The sequence below is a fragment of the Dendropsophus ebraccatus genome, chromosome 8, assembly GCF_027789765.1.
Source record: "Dendropsophus ebraccatus isolate aDenEbr1 chromosome 8, aDenEbr1.pat, whole genome shotgun sequence".
Lineage (NCBI taxonomy): Eukaryota > Metazoa > Chordata > Amphibia > Anura > Hylidae > Dendropsophus > Dendropsophus ebraccatus.
Genome location: NC_091461.1, coordinates 67720286 through 67738031, shown reverse-complemented (window position 1 = coordinate 67738031; position 17746 = coordinate 67720286). Strand labels below are relative to the sequence as shown.

Sequence of the window (17746 nt, the reverse complement as noted above, 5' to 3'; positions counted from 1 at the left end):
ATAGAATAGCCCCCTTACATCCCGCTATATAGAATAGCCCCCTTACATCCCCCCATATAGAATAGCCCCCTTACATCCCCCCATATAGAATAGCCCCCTTACATCCCCCCATATAGAATAGCCCCCTTACATCCCCCCATATAGAATAGCCCCCCCCTGCATCCCCCCAATAGTATAGCCCCCCTGCACCCCCCCCATAGAATAGCCCCCTTACATCCCCCCATATAGAATAGCCCCCTTACATCCCCCCATATAGAATAGCCCCCTTACATCCCCCCATATAGAATAGCCTCCTTACATCCCCCCATATAGAATAGCCCCCCCCCTGCATCCCCCCAATAGTATAGCCCCCCTGCACCCCCCCCCCCCCCCCCATAGAATAGCCCCCCTGCGTGTCTCCCCCCTCCCGATATGTGGCCACATGTGAAGGGCTTTAAAAAAAACAGACAAAAAAACAAACAAACATTCTCACCTTACCTCGCTCCCCAGCAGCTTCTTCCTCGGCCTGGATCTTCGGTCCACAGCTGCAGCGCGGCGGCGGCTCCTCTCTCTCCTCCAGGTCCTCTGCGGCGCGTCAGGGAAGTGACGTCACCGCTGGGGGCCTGGTGGAGGTGGCTGCAGACGTGCCTGCACGCGGCACGTCTGTGGACTCGGCACTTAGAGGGATCAGGCGGGGGGGGGGGAGACATGCCACCGCAGCCCCCTCCCGCTACCACAGCCCGCTCACCTCGGCCCGGCTGACCCGCCCCTGCCCCCTCCTGACATGCTCCTCCTATTAACGAGGGGCCGCCGCATCAGCCCCACGCTCCTGCTCCACGTTGATTAGATTGGAGGAGCATGTCAGAAGCGGGCAGGGGCCGGCCGAGCGGATGCGCAGAAAGAAGCGGGCCGCAGCGGTGTTTTTTTTTTTTTTTTGCCATCATGCAGCCTGGGCGGCCCACGGACTGGTAATCCGGCCAGCCCAGCGGGCATTTGCCCGCCTTGCCAGATTACCAGTCCGGGCCTGGTCCTGGCACCTACCCGGGTGAATGATTGGAATTTAAAGCAGATGTCAGTGTGGTAACACAGATAGTCACAACTGCATTAGATCTGCTTCCTAACTTCAGCTGTAACATATACATGTATCAGAGGGGGGAAAACAAAACTTCATAAGGCTATGTTCACACATAGGGGGAGATTTATCAATAGGTGTAAAATATACACTAGTGTAAACTGCACATAGCAACCAATTACAGCTCAGCTCTAAGTTCTGGTAAAATGAAAGAGGAGCTGTAACTGGTTGCTGTGGGCAGTTTACACCAGTGTATATCTTAAACTCCTTAATAAATCTGTCTCATAGTGTTTAATTAGCGCTGTTCTTCTGCAAATTGCACAGTTTGTGGTAAAATAGCTATACCTTCACAGCAATTTTGACAGATTTGTAGCAAAAATAATGCTATTTTACCATAATTATGCAATTTGATAAAAAATATTGTTAATTGCACCTCCTTCTGGGCCTCATTTTTCATGATTTACACCTAGCATAGATTATGATTCAAATCTACAGTACACCTGAATGCGGCTGGGAACAGGGGGTGGGGCCTAATTTCTTAATAAGTCTTTAGACTCATGTCTAAACGTCAGTTTATATTTTACAAACACAATTTATTTTCATACTAATACAAGTGTAAAGATAATTGTCCATTGTAAATGAACAATCAGTGTTAGGATGGGTTCACACTACATTTTTGCAATCCATTTTTTTTCATCCGTTTTTTGCATCCATTTTAATGCGTTTTTCCATTGAATTCCATTATAAAAAATAAAAACAACAGATCAAAACTGATCCATTTTTTTTAATGTACACAAAAACATAGTAAACCTCATTTTTGTGTCCATGAAAAAAAAACGGATCCTCTGTTTTTTTTAATAAAGGAATTAAATAAAAAAATGGATCAAAACGGATGCACACACATGCATCTGCTTTTTCCATCCATTTTTCATCTGTTTTTTGCAACAAACGGATGGAAAAAATGGATTGCAAAAACGTAGTGTCAACTCAGTTCAACGAATATTTAGCAACTTTATTTATTTTTCAGCATTTTAAATATTGTAGGCACATAGCTGGTAAAACTCTGGATCTCACCATGAGATTAAAGCTGGGTGTTCTCAGTGAACTTAGTTCAATAAGCCTTTAAGCCTTTTTTCTGGGCATGGATTTTTACTGGGATGGTTAGAGAAGTCCTGACACCCCCCCTCCCTCCCATGCAGGGTATAGTCTTCTGTAAGCTCAGGTGTCTCTGCCATCAGATAAAAACACTGCAGTGTAATCTGTGTCAGAGAGGCAAGAAGCGACATGAACCTAGTGTGGAAAGTGTGACCACCTGAATACTATACAATGTGAGTTTCAGCATAGATGAGAAAATCTCAGAATGTATACATACAGCCCAGACTGTATTGTTCTGTTTTATTGCATGTGTTTTATTACTGAATAGTATCTGTACAATTTGGTTCTCAGATCAGTTTTGTTACAGAAATCTCAAATCAAATTTAGGGATTATCTATTCCTTTTTTTTAGTTGGATGCCACTGATGCAGATGAGGGGGAGAACGGGAGAGTTTGGTATCGTATTATCAGTGGTAAGTAAAAAAAAAAAAAAAATCTTTAGTAAATGTAAAGTATGTCAAGTAAATGTATGTGCACCCATACTGCCCATCCATGGCTGTTGTCAGAAAATCAGACATTTTGGATTTCAACATGACAATTTCTTTGTTCATACCTAAGTTTATAAACCTGCATTCTTGGACAACCTGTGCATCCATGTTTTTAGGGAGACATGGTGACATGGGAGAAAATTGTTGGCTGAACTTTACCAGACAGTACTGGAGCTTTAGAGTGCCCGTACACTTAGCTTTTGGATAGATGTTCATTTGGCCAAAAGTTATCGTTCCCAACCTTCCCATAGGCATGAAAGCTTAGCATGATTTGTATGGGAGGTACCTTTAACCGTTTAAAACAATGGTAGCACATTGAGCATGTACTGTAGGGGATAGGAACATTGGGGGAGATTTATCAAACATGGTGTAAAGTGAAACTGGCTCAGTTGCCCCTAGCAACCAGATTCCACTTCTAATTTTCCAAAGAGACTGTGAGGAATGAAAAGTGGAATCTTATTGGTTGCTAGGGGCAACTGAGCTAGTTCTACTTTACACCATGTTTAATAAATCTCCCCCATTGTTAATAATTTTCTCATGAAAATGTTAGCATAGATTTGAATTCCTTATCAATTTTATTATGAGATACATATGTCACATGCACCCCTTTCCATTTGAAAATGTCAACGTGGTTCCAAGATGGCAAGTTTCTAAATTGTCACCCCCCCTTACAGGATTTTCCCCCTTCAACTTAGCAACATGTGACACAGGATGGTATTCCCAACCATCATTTTCTATTTATTCTGGCTGAGACAGCTGCAGTATGTGGGCGATCCCGGTAATAAATGTTCAATTGTGCTGAACTATCACTGCAAGTGGAAATAAGGCATTGCACAATGTGTAAAACCTGCGCACAGGGGTGCCCACCTTCTTTTCTTTTTTTCCCCCCATCAACAAGTAAAAGACAGACAAAAAAACATTGCTGACAAGTTAGAAAATAAAAAATGACAAAGATTATATTGAGAGTTGGCACAAAGAGCGGTGGATTTTATTTGGCGCCAATCCGGTGGAACCAGGCCCAGTGTCTTTCTCCCAATCATGAAGATGACACCTGGCTCTTGCATAGTGTTTTAACTTGCTTTTATTTCAGATGTAACACATTTTGAGGGTCCACTGCCCTCCTCATTAGGTATAACATAACATGTGTGGGGATGAGTTCAAATGGCAATATAAAAGTCTTTCTCAATATGCAGTTTAGCCAAACAGCAGTCCTTTTATTTCCAGCATAGAAGGTACAGCAGAACTAAAAACACTAATGGCTTGACTTCAGCAAAAGAGAATATAAAGTCCAAGTGGACGTCACAAACTCACAGGTCCTTTTCAGTTGCGGGTTCACCCGCTAGGATGTGGTAAGGTGGGATGGCACAGCTTCCAGACACCCACCAGCTTCCCAGCTGACACTGCTGCAAGTCCAACAAACTCCAGACTTGGAACCACCCCCTCAGCTCTGCTGAGCTACCTGGATTTTATCCAGCCACAGAAAACCCGGCCTGGAATACATGGGAGCAGTCATCCCACCCAGCTCTAATGGTACGTTTACACAGGCAGATTTATCTGACCAATTTTGGAAGCCAAAGTCAGGAATGGACTTGAAAAGACAGGGAATTATCAGTCTTTCCTTTATGACCTGCACCCTGTTTATAGTCTGTTCCTGGCTTTGGCTTCAGAAATCTGTCAGATAAATCTCTCTGTGTAAACGCACCATAAGACTGCTCCAGTGAAAGGCCGGCCCGGATCAGCTGTGCAAACAGCCATGCTATTCAACAAAAAATGTCAGTAACCTAGGGTTACTGACAAAAGCTACCAGCTCACTTCACCGAGGCCAGGCACCATCCATGACACGTATCTGTCATCTACTATGACACCTTGTACCTTCTCACACATGGTACGAGCATATATTTATATGAAAAGGAAAAAAAAGGAACCTGGAACGAATTCCCCATTCCCCATGTGCCCTCACCATTGGTTACATATCACGAGGAGAAGTAAGAACATTCTATTAAATGGACATCTATAGCTCAGAATACTATCACAAACACATGTGAAGCATTTACAAATCAAATTATCCTTCAGAGCTGATAATCCTGCATATATATATATATATATATATATATATATATATATATATATATATACCTTTGTGTGTCTTTCAATTGTAGGAAATGACAGGAATTTTCGAATTGATGTAAGCACTGGGCTACTTATGAGAGGTCCGCTCAGTTTGGACCGAGAAACCAATTCCTCACACGTTTTGGTGGTGGAGGCATATAACAGTGATCAAGGACCTATGAGAAGTTCTGTGAGGGTAAGAAAGACATCCTACATAATGCAGATAGGAGAATATGTTGTTTATTATATGCTGTCCTGCTCTTTATAAAGGAATTGGGGAATTAATAACCAAACAGTTATAAACAAGTCTTTGAATGAGCCTAATAATAGCAGATGCCTTGCCATAAAAATCCATAACCACATTTCTGTTTCTCCAGGTAATTGTTTATGTAGACGATGTCAATGATGAACTGCCTGTCTTCACACAACGGCAATATAGTCGCCTTGGCCTTCGAGAAACCGTAGGGATTGGTACTTCTGTTACTGTTGTTAGGGCTACTGATCGGGACACAGGTACTTATGACAAAATATTAAGATATATCTTTATAGCATATCTGCATTTTTTTTCTACAATTGTGACAAAGTAGTGAGAAATATTTTTTAAAAATCCCACACTATGGGCTTTGAAAACACTTTTTACATATGTGATATGTACATCATGTATGATGTGCCTTGTTCCTGATAACATTGTTTTTGTATTAGTATTTGTCTACTGAGTATAACAGACAAACCACAAAACTCCATATAAAACTGTGAACATTTTCCCCTTGTTTACACAACTACAGACAAAATTATGAACATACAGTATGTGACTATACCCTTAGGTAAACTACTACTCATTTTTTTTTAGTTGTGCACCTAATTACCTCCTATTGATTCCCCGCAGGTGATGGTGGGATAGTTTTCTACAAGATACTTTCAGGTTCTGATGGAAAGTTTGAGATTGATGGAAGCACTGGCTTGCTGACCACTATAGATTACCTTGACTATGAGACGAAGACAAGCTACACTATGAATGTGTCAGCCACCGATCAAGCTCCACCATACAACCGTGGTTTTTGCACAATCTATGTCACTTTGATGAATGAACCTGATGAAATTGTTCAGTTTTCTAGCAGCAGATATGAGGCGGTGATTTTAGAGAACATTGCCACAGGCACAGAAGTGGTTCGTGTACAGGCTCGATCTATTGACAACTTGAACCAGCTCACGTATCGATTTGACCAGAACACAAATGCCCAAGCCTTGGAGCTTTTCAAAATTGATAAAATCACAGTAAGTAGATGTTCATTATTACAATGCATTATTGCTGGTTGTCTTATACTTAAATGAGCCTTCATATTTTACTGTATGTTGGCCATGGCCATTTTTACCCATTTAGAACTGACAGACAGTGCCTCTACCTGATCTTTGGGGTGTATACCAGTGCATTAAGTTGGTTTAACAATAAAAAGTAAACCCTTTGAGCATAGGAATGTTATTAGTTAATGGGTAATTTCCTATAGACCACAAGGAGGATCCGTGCAACATGGGGTTCATGGTGAACTGCTATCAGGGGAAATAGTGCGTGTTCAATGTCCTCAACATTGGGTGAGGGCTGTTTGCTCTTTGGATTCACATATTAGAAGTAGCTTGACGGCTGAATAATATTGAATCAATGATTGGTACTATTTAGCAAACACAGCTATACACATTTTACCCCATTTTTGGGGACATTCTTTTCTTAAAGACTTTGCATAGTCTAACAACCATAGGCTACTTGTAAATAAGTTTGGGCGACTTTACATTGGTTCACTTCTTTAAAGTGTACCAGTTGTTATACAAAACTTTTGACATGTCATAGACACATGTCAAAAGTTTTGGTCGATCCGGGTCTGAGTGTTCAGATCTGTACCGAGTGGGGAGGAGACATGCTGTAGTGCGTCTACTCCCCGATCTGAATTTTTTAAAAAAGAGTCAGACCCATAATGGGATCCTATGGAGCCCAATTCTTTTTTAAACTCAGAGCGGGGAGAGGACGCATGCAGCTGCCGTCCTCTCCCTACTCTATCGGTGCGGGTCTGAGCACTCAGACCCAGACCGATCAAAACTTTTGACATGTCTCTATGACATGTCACGAGTTTTGTAAAATGACAGGTACACTTTAAAGTGCAAGAACTACACAATATGGTATCGTCTCCAGCTTTCCCCTCTGTTCTGAGACAATGCATTATCCTGTGATGTCACAGGAAACTTAGCTGGAACTTCTTTTTGAGCTGTATCCACGCCCCTTAGTAATATCATCTCGGGCAGCCCCTACAGCATACATCTTACTGTGATACATATCTGTATTGGGATATTTAATTGGAATGAAGAGTGTTTAATGATGATGCCCCAGCAGATGGAATAAATGCAGCAGGTGCTGTAGCCTCACTAATGTTTGTTGTAAAATAACATGTTCTGCAGCAGGTATGGGCTTCCATGAAAAGCTGAGGGAAATCAATGCATTCTGGGAATTGTAATACTAAGCAACCAGGACAATTAAATGCAGAACTAAGACCCTCAAAATAAAAATAAATGTTGGTTTCAGAAGTAGGGCAGATAGGAAAGCAATGCTATATGCACCTTCATATTTTCCTTCTTTGTTACCAGATTACCTGAGTACCCCCTTAAGTCTCACCTTTGATAAGCTGGTATTTGTAAAAATAACAATATACATTCTGTAATTGTAAATACTAATACATTTTATTTTAAGTAGAGTGCAGACAAATAATGCAGAAATTGATTTTCTAGCACACCCTGTGTGATGCTACTGTATTCTTTCTTGGATACATGATGTGCTGTTGTGCTATGTTTTGTGAGTTTAAAAAATATATATTATATTTGTTAATTGGATTATTTACATTTGTGTTAACCACAGGGGGCAATAACTGTGAAAGGTTTAGTAGATCGTGAGAAGGGAGACTTTTATTCCTTAACCGTAGTAGCAGATGATGGAGGACCCAAGCTGGAGACAACTGTGGTGAGTCTAATGTTTATTTACCGCCCACTAACATTGGATTTTTAATATATATACAGTATGTGTGTGTGTATACAGAAAAAGTCTACTTCTACTTTTATTCCTCCTAAATATAAATAACTATATATTTATAAATCAACCCCTTCGCATCAGCAATTTGTATATATACTTTCCTACTGCACATACCTCCTGCAGTAGGAATGTGTATTTACGTTCCTGACAATGAGGGGTTTCCTGATGAGAGCGGGACCGCTGCAGAGAGAGCGATCCTGCTCTCATCTGTGTCTGAGGCTGCAGGTAATGAGAGTCAGCTGCGAACCCTCAGCCGACTCTAATTAACTCCTTATACACTGTGATCTACAGCGATTGCGGTGTTTAAGGTGCTCAGTGACAGAACAAGGATCTGTCACTGAGTAATCGGGACCCCCTCAGCCATGTGGCGACAGGCGATGGTAAGCTCCTTACCTCCGTCCTGTCGGATGGGCGATCCATGTTTAGAGTCGTCTCTCAGGCAGGCTCTATACATAGATCGTTGATAACACTGATCTATGCTATGCTATGGCATAGCATAGATCAGGATGTGCAATCAAATGATTGCATATTTCACAGTGAATAAAAGTGTAAAAAAAAGTAGTAAAAAAAACCCTTATAAACCCTCTCCCAATAAAAGTTTAAAAGACCCCCTTGCCCATTATTAAAATAAAAATCTAAAAAAAAAATAATAAATAAACATATTACATATCGTAGCGTGTGGAATTGTCCGATCTATTAAAATATAACATTATTGTTCCCGCGTGGTGAACGGCGTAAACAGAAAGAAAAAAACTGGTTATCGTGCTGTAAAACAAAGCTGAACTTATCAAAAATACAGGTCCAGTCTCCAGAGGGCAGATTTTCTTACTTGTGCTGGTTGAAAAAAAAAAAAAAACAGACTAAACACAGGAATACCGGCCAGTACAGAGAGTCACTGCTCAATATGTCCGTCAATCACATGACTGCCTTCTCTCTGTGAGCGCTCAGATGACCTGGGATACACAGGATTTCCTGTTTTCTGACTGTTTCCTGTTTTTTTGGAATTTATAAGAACAGTGACACTTAAAGACTTTGACCAGCAGCAATTTTTTTTATTGGTTCTCTATTGCCTCAGCTCATGCTATGTATTGTCAATGCATTTTTGCCTCCTGTTGAACCCTTTACTCTAATTGGGAAAATGTGTCAAGGTTTGTTGTCTTATAGCGATAGCGTTTGATTCATTGTGGCATTAGCACATAACTTTCACTTTTACAGGTACACTTTAAGTGTTAAGTTTTTAAGTGTTTAAGCTTATGACTATGGTGACTTGGGATAACATTTTGCTATGGATAAAGCTATCTGCACAGCACCTTTAGGGCTCTATGTTTGGTGTATATGACAGGAATTTGTCCTGATGTGAATGTTTAACAAGTTTATTGGCTATGATTAGACAAATATCTAAAGAGCCGATATGGTAGGACAAATAGCTTCTTGCCCAGGTATTCAGCTATCAACAATTGCTAGATCCTTTTTACAGCTATTTACATGCATTGTTAATGGCTGCACATAACCTATTTAGACAGAGAGATGTCCTGCTGATTTTTATCATAGCATTTGATCTATCAACCCATGTAAAAGGGCCCGTAAAGTGTCCATCTCCTCTGCCCTTATATTATTTCCTTATTAATATATGTTTATCCCAGGCACATTTAAAATCATATTATAATAACAATATTTACCATTATATTTATTCCTAGGAAATACTTTTCTTTAGTTAGGAAAATATTTATATTTCTTTTTCGATCTCTTATACATATCAATTGAAGAAGAGATAAGAAATATTGTTTAAATTGGTGTAATTATAGGCAGAATACTGTGTCTGCATCTGCCCCAGCATATCAGACTAAAACAGAATACCAGTTTATATAGCCATGACAAAAGATGGAGGTAACAATAACATACTGAATGCCAGGGCATAGCAAACAATAACTTTATCTCCCATGCTCTCCCCTCCTCTCACTTCCTTTAGGATGTAGTTATAATGAATCTTGCAGATCCACCTTCCTCTCTATGGGTTTGTCTTTCCTTTAGCTTTATTAAAACGCTGTTCTCCCACTATATATTACTGCGTTAATTATGTGTGATTAACACATATGTGACGGTCTTTCCTGCTTGTAACACAACAAAGCTTCCAGCAATTACAATTGGCTTGTTATGGGCTGCACCTGGGGGGCTATTTTTGGTACAATTTTCAATGAATAAATAAAGAATAGCAGGTTAAAGAGATATTTTGATTTATTTTAAAAGCTAAATGCTATGTCCTTGGGCTGTAAAATAACAAATTAGAGAGTATTCTCCTCCCGCAGTCTGGTGCTGGCACTCTGGGGCCTCTGTGCTCTCCCTGCTCTACTGATGATGCACCAAACCTACTGCAACCTCAATGATTGGTCTCAGGGGCTGCAGCAGGTTTGGCATGTAACTAAAAGAGTGGGGAAGGTGCATCATCAGGGTAAGTAAAGACAGGTAACAGGGCAGAACGGAAAGCTGGTGCTGGACTGGAAGTGACTACTGTACTCTCTACTTTGTTATTTTACAGCCCTGGGACACTGCTTACGTTTTTAAGAAAATCTAAATACCCCTTTAATAAATAGGTTAGGTGAAAAAGAAATGTTTTTCCTGCAAATATTTCATCTTCAACCATAGGTAAAGATAAAGTTGATGTACAGTAGTAGAATAAATCACAGTAAAATAATCCTACAAAATCAGATATAATTCTAATAAATATTACAATAAATTTAATAAGTATTAAATATACTTATATAAGTATAAGATTGTGTGCATACAATGTTAATCTATGTTCACATTTATGAAAAACTGCAGCTGTTGTTTGACACAGCAATTGTTTGCGGCGTCAAACAACAGCCGCTGTTTTAAACGTTCCTGAGCCAATACTGCCATATTGGCCGCAGGAACATCATTTTATTTTATTTGGATTGCAGGTACATTTTGGTGTGCCTGCAATCCGATTTACCATCAGAATCACCATACATTGTGCGAACAAAGTGTAAACAATGGTTGTTGTTCACTGTAGCTGCCAAAAAAAATTGACACATCAACAACGGCCACAGGAGTTTGGTGTGTGTCCCATCTGCTGCGCGACGTTTAGAAGGAGGAGGCCCTTTACTCATGCATGCCAAACTCCTGTGAACGTACACCAGCAATGCCCTTCCAGCACTATGAATCAGTGTGAACAATAGAATAAAATATGTTGTTAAGGGTTGTTAAGGACGCCATGACAGTTGGTATTATTCTCTGCACCAGAAATAACCTCCATAAACCGTTCCTTATGACTGTCTACCTGTCTCTAACACCGATTAGGTGCATGAAAATTTTTGCTTAACAACTAAACACTGTTTTATTCATTTTTTTGAGGCTAATATAATTGTATTTAAATGTAAAACATAAGTGTCATCTGGTTTTACAGGTACAGATCACTGTTTTAGATGAGAACGATAACAGTCCCCAATTTGATCCAACATCAGAGTCAGTGGTGAGTGTGGCAGAAGACTGTCCGACAGGGAGAAGAATAGCTTTAGTTTTGGCCAGAGACCCTGATGCTGGAACCAATGGGCAAGTAAGTATTTTATATCCAGGTTTAAGATATATGCATAACAGATCAGTACCGTTATGAAGTGTGTAAATTAGGGGTTGTAGTGTATGGTCCTTTGAATCTCATTGGGCTTTACTGTTAATGCATAGACTCTGCAAGGTTGTTAGTTATTATGAAAATAAAATGCTTTCCTGCTAATTTTTCATAGGTGTCTTTTTCTATAACTGGTGGAAATGTTGACAAACTTTTTGAGATCCGCATTACGAATGATACCTATGGTGAAGTATTCCTGGTGAAACCACTGGATAGAGAACTACAAGAAGTGCACTCTTTAAGGGTAATGATAACAGAATGCCCAAATTCTAATGAATGGTTTTTAAATTTTACTAAAAGACAGATGCCATCTTTTCTGGCATCACTACTAATCAGGTATTTCTTCAACATGACCGATTGCGGTCATAGTTACATAGTTTATACGGTTGAAAAAAGACCCATGTCCATCAAGTTCAACCAAGGAGGGGATGGATGCAGGGAAGGGGATATACATGGAGGGGATGGATAGAGGGAAGGGGGATGGTCATTATCTTGGCATGGCACCGCTCTTGTCTTTAAGATATTCAAAGAAAGCTGCCTCCACGTCTTCGGGGTGCCCAATCTAGGATACACAGATTGTTTTTACAGGTTACACAGAGAATATTGGTGGTATATCTGGCTCAAACTTGCATGTCTCCATTTTTTTTTTTAAGGACCGGCAAGACTGTACAAGGACAACCAATAACATAATAAGAGGATTACCTAGTACAATAGACAACATGTTTCAAAGATGTCTCAGCTCTTCACTGAACCTGACAAATTGTTTGTCCATGTACGGTCTGTCTGTCCTCACAGCTTCCAATAGACACGGGCAGAGCTGGATCGGGACTGAAAGTCGACCGTGGCATTGAAAAACACAATTAGCTGTCTGGTTTGTGATAAAAATATTGAAAGGAGTACTCCAGCACTTTTTGTAGGTTGCTGCCATCTTTTAAAGCATAATAAACATCTTATTATTACCTTACCACATTCCTCTGGTGTCCTCCAGCAGCATCACTGCTGCCACCACCTCCGAGAGAAACACGTCCCAGCAGTGACAACCAGCTCAACCAATAAGTGACTGCGGCAGAGCACGGTTTCATTGCCAAAGACTAGTTCGCTCTGGAAGTGGGGGCGGCAGCATTCAGCAGGAAGGACATCAGTGGGACATGGTGAGGGGAGAGTTATTATAGAAGGGCAGCAATATATAAAACGTTTTTAATTGCTGAGGATCTTTTTACGAAAACAAAATACAAAAATGTATTGCAAAAAGTGATAGTATATACCTACCCACTACACACCACTATCTACTACACACCATATGTGCCACTAACATACCTGTTACACATTGCATGTGCGACTAACATACCCACTACACACCATATGTGCCACTAACATACCTGTTACACATTGCATGTGCCACTAACATACCCACTACACACCATATGTGCCACTAACATACCTTTTACACACTATATGTGCCACTAACATACCTGTTACACATTGCATGTGCGACTAACATACCCACTACACACCATATGTACCACTAACATACCTGTTACACATTGCATGTGTGACTAACATACCCACTACACACCATATGTACCACTAACATACCTGTTACACACCATATGTACCACTAACATTCCTCCTACACATCATATGTGCCACCTACATACCTGTTACATATTGCATGTGCCACTCTCATACCGACTACACACCATATGTACCACTAACATACCTCCTACACACCATATGTGCCACTAATATACCTGTTACACATTGCATGTGCCACTAACATACCCACTACATACCGTATGTGCCACTAACATACATGTTACGCATTACATGTGCCACTAACATACCCACTACACACCATATGTGCCACTAACGTATCTACTACATACTGCATGTGCCACTAGCATACTCGCGACATGCTGCATGCGCTACTGGCATTCTCACTACACACAATATGTACCACTAAAATACCTGCTACATACCATATGTTCCACTAACATACCTGCTACATTACATATGTCATTACCATAGCCACTACATACCGCACATAGCACTAGCATACCCACTACATACCGAACGTGCCACTAGCATACCTGCTACATACCCCATGTGCTAGGAACATACCCACTGTGCCACTAGCATACCCACTGCATACCATAAGTGCCACTAACATACCCACACATACTACTCAACAATCCATCAGTCACACTATACATATCAGTCATCAAGGCACACACATACCTATACTCGCTTGCATTATTCTTTTGTTGTGCAGAACCTTGCCCATAACTTTCCTGCCCACCATTAGTTTCTGTCTGAACCCTGCCCCTCCATTAAGCTCGGCTTATTGTTAGGACCCTACCCCTTTAGACCCGTGGTTTAAAAAAATAAATCCTCCTGTTAGTACTACCCCTGAGATGGTGCGGGCTACAGGAGACCAGTAGCGGAGAATATAGGAGGCTGCATACAGTGTGAGGGCTGGCTCTTCCCCTGCAGAGCTCTGTCTGCATTACATAGCCTTTCAGCCTGTGAAGTGCAGGGAGTATTGTGAAGAGGAAGAAGAGACCGGCCCACATAGCAGAGCAGCACCTCCGGCATTTGCCCAAACTGCCAAATGGCCAGTCTGGTCCTCCATAGGGGTTCACACCACATAAACCCCCAATTTAGAAGTAAGCCTGGTAGACTGGCTTACTTCTATTCACGTTTTAATAAATCTTCCTAAAATAAGTCTGGCTCAGGAGCAGACATACCACATTGCTTGTCTCCAAACAGCAGGCTCTACAATTTGTAGTAATAATTCTGGTGGTGTTTAATATGAACATTTATGTTTATTCAATATTATTTAACAATATGATTTATTAAATTCTATATGTTCTTACCTTTATTCTATTTTAATTCCTGTGATGGAAGTATACTATATGCTTGGCTGAAAATTAGTAGATCTGTCATAAACATCATTTCCATGGATCTCATATACAATGTGTCCAATTCTTTTATATGGGAGAAAGGACTGTACATGCAATTCAGTATCTAAGACACTGGTTATAGGTACTGGATGAAAATGTGATACTTTAAAATGACCATAGACTATATTAATCTTTTGCCTTACTAATAATGCATTAATGGTAAACTTGATTATTTTTTATAGATTCAGGCATCAGATAAAGGTTTACCACCTCGAAGAACAGACTATACATTGACAGTAAACGTCATTGATGTAAATGACAACCCACCTGTTATCCAAAGTCCTTTTGGATATAATGTCAGTGTTTTTGAGGTATGTGTTTCAATTCTTTGAGTCTATAAGTGGAAGTACCATGTACTAACAGAAAAAACATACTCTGAAATGCTCTGAAATGTGTAAGTTTAGTCAGACTTCTTATGACATATAAACAGTTGTTATAGGGGGAACTCCAGATAAGAAAAACTTGTTTTCTATTAAAAGTACATTAAAAGTTATATAGATGTGTATATACAATGTATTACCGTATCTGTGCGGTTCTGTCACACTGGTAGCTGATAAAAATCCAGGAAGTGAAGAAAAATGGCATCTGTGCAAATCCACATTGTCTCCTGCTCCTTCTGCTATCCCCCCATAGAGGCATGGAAGCCTGTCTCACATTGTGTGTGTTTGCTGAGCACAGACTGATGATGCAGACAGGGGGCAGGGTGTGATGTCCCAGGAGGCTTGGTTGGATCCCCCAATCCCCTGAGTGATTCACCATCTCTAACTAGCAAGAAGCTGCTGTTGCACTGATGTCTTTGATTGTGCAGAAGTGTGCAGCGAAATTAGGGCTGTGTTCACACATGTTGGAGTGTCATTGCAGTACTGCAGCATATTCACAAAAATGATGCCGTAACACAAGTAAATGATGCTAAACGGCAGAGAGGATCAGAGCCTTATTGTGGGGCTCAACTTCAAAGATAACAGATGCTTGATTATATGTGCGTGGAAATGAAAAGAAAAAAAAATCAAAAAGTTCTTTACTTTATTCCAATATCAGTGTTACAGGTAGAGAATATAGCGTGCTGTGTGGTGTTACAGGTAGAGAATACAGTGTGCTGTGTGGTGTTACAGGTAGAGAATACAGTGTGCTGTGTGGTGTTACAGGTAGAGAATACAGCGTGCTGTGTGATGTTACAGGTAGAGAATACAGTGTGCTGTGTGGTGTTACAGTTAAAGAATACAGTGTGCTGTGTGGTGTTACAGGTAGAGAATGCAGTGTGCTGTGTGGTGTTACAGGCAGAGAATACAGTGTGCTGTGTGGTGTTACAGGTAGAGAATACAGCATGCTGTGTGGTGTTACAGGTAGAGAATACAGGGTGCTGTGGGATGTTACAGGTAGAGAATACAGCGTTTTGTGTGATGTTACAGGTAGAGAATACAGCGTGCTGTGTGGTGTTACAGGTAGAGAATACAGCATGCTGTGTGTGTGTGTGTGGTGTTAAAGGTAGAGAATACAGCATGCTGTGTGGTGTTACAGGTAGAGAATACAGCGTGCTGTGTGGTGTTACAGGTAGAGAATACAGTGCACTGTGTGGTATTACAGGTAGAGAATACAGCGTGCTGTGTGGTGTTACAGGTAGAGAATACAGTGCACTGTGTGGTGTTACAGGTAGAGAATATAGTGCGCTGTGTGGTGTTACAGGTAGAGAATACAGCGTGCTGTGTGGTGTTACAGGTAGAGAATACAGCGCGCTGTGTGGTGTTATAGGTAGAGAATACAGTGTGCTGTGTGGTGTTACAGGAAGAGAATAAAGCGTGCTGTGTGGTGTTACAGGTAGAGAATACAGTGTGCTGTGTGGTTTTACAGGTAGAGAATACAGCGTGCTGTGTGGTGTTACAGGTAGAGAATACAGTGTGCTGTGTGGTGTTACAGGTAGAGAATACAGCATGCTGTGTGGTGTTACAGGTAGAGAAAACAGTGTGTTGTGTGGTGTTACAGGTAGAGAATACAGTGTGCTGTGTGGTGTTACAGGTAGAGAATACAGTGTGCTGTGTGGTGTTACAGGTAGAGAATACAGCGTGCTGTGTGGTGTTACAGGTAGAGAATACAGTGCACTGTGTGGTGTTACAGGTAGAGAATACAGCGTGCTGTGTGGTGTTACAGGTAGAGAATACAGTGTGCTGTGTGGTGTTACAGGTAGAGAAAACAGTGTGTTGTGTGGTGTTACAGGTAGAGAATACAGTTTGCTGTGTGGTGTTACAGGTAGAGAATACAGTGTGCTGTGTGGTGTTACAGGTAGAGAATACAGCGTGCTGTGTGGTGTTACAGGTAGAGAATGCAGCATGCTGTGTGGTGTTACAGGTAGAGAATACAGCGTGCTGTGTGGTGTTACAGGTACAGAATACAACGTGCTGTGTGGGTGGGACCACAATGAAATCATAAATTACTGCAAATATTTCAGTAACACAATAAAACTGCAATGTGTGAACACAGCCTAGATGTTCTGCAAAAGCTTTGAGCGGGGAATAGGCAGGGGGGAGGACTGTGATGAACAGCTGAGGGAAAGCATTGCATTCTGGAACCTGTAGTACTGTGTACAACTGATAAATCAGGAAGTGCAGAAACACAAAACAAAACACCCCAAAACAAATGGATTTGTGGTAGTTTCAAACTGCAAATGCATTCATTTCTATGGCCCCATACACACTTTCGTAGGTTTCACGGATCTGTGATGGGGCTACAAATAAAACAACGGATAAACCATTTTTCGGCCCGTAGTTGCATCTCAAATCACCTATCTGAAATTAAGGAATCGGCGCAATTGTGGACAGGTTGCTGACAGTTGTGTGTGCACATCTGTAGGCCTGTCCGTAGCTTAGGGTAAGGAACTGCGGATGTGTAAATCTTGCCTAAGGATGAATTATATATGCAGAATAAATATATGTCTGAATATGAAGTCTGAAATAGTCTGAAAAGGGCTTCCAGAAATGATGTGCTTTCCCTCGAAACCCTTTCAGTTTCATAGAATTTATGAACTCTAAGTTACTAAAATTACTGCCACCAATCTAGCACATGTGAATATACACTTGCATTAAAGGTTACATTAAACACTGTACAGGAAAAAAAAGCCATGGTCCTCACTCACAAATCATCTTATAACACAAAAGTAACAGATTACATCAACCTAGTCGGTTAGCTTGCACATCCTCTATATTTGTAGAAAACAGTTCAGCACATTACTAAAAAACATATATTAAATTCTTAGTAAAATGTTGCACATGCTATT

General features: G+C 40.8%; 1 protein-coding gene across 1 annotated transcript in view; it reads left to right on the top strand.

Moving 5' to 3' along the window:
- CDH23 (cadherin related 23) overlaps positions 1-17746 on the top strand; it is a 671672-nt gene that overhangs the window by 523508 nt on the left and 130418 nt on the right. The window contains exons 27-34 of the mRNA XM_069981852.1: positions 2558-2618; positions 4853-4998; positions 5180-5315; positions 5689-6077; positions 7702-7803; positions 11297-11446; positions 11631-11759; positions 14661-14789. Of these exons, the coding sequence (XP_069837953.1) occupies positions 2558-2618; positions 4853-4998; positions 5180-5315; positions 5689-6077; positions 7702-7803; positions 11297-11446; positions 11631-11759; positions 14661-14789 (1242 nt within the window). The remainder of the gene's footprint in view (positions 1-2557; positions 2619-4852; positions 4999-5179; positions 5316-5688; positions 6078-7701; positions 7804-11296; positions 11447-11630; positions 11760-14660; positions 14790-17746) is intronic.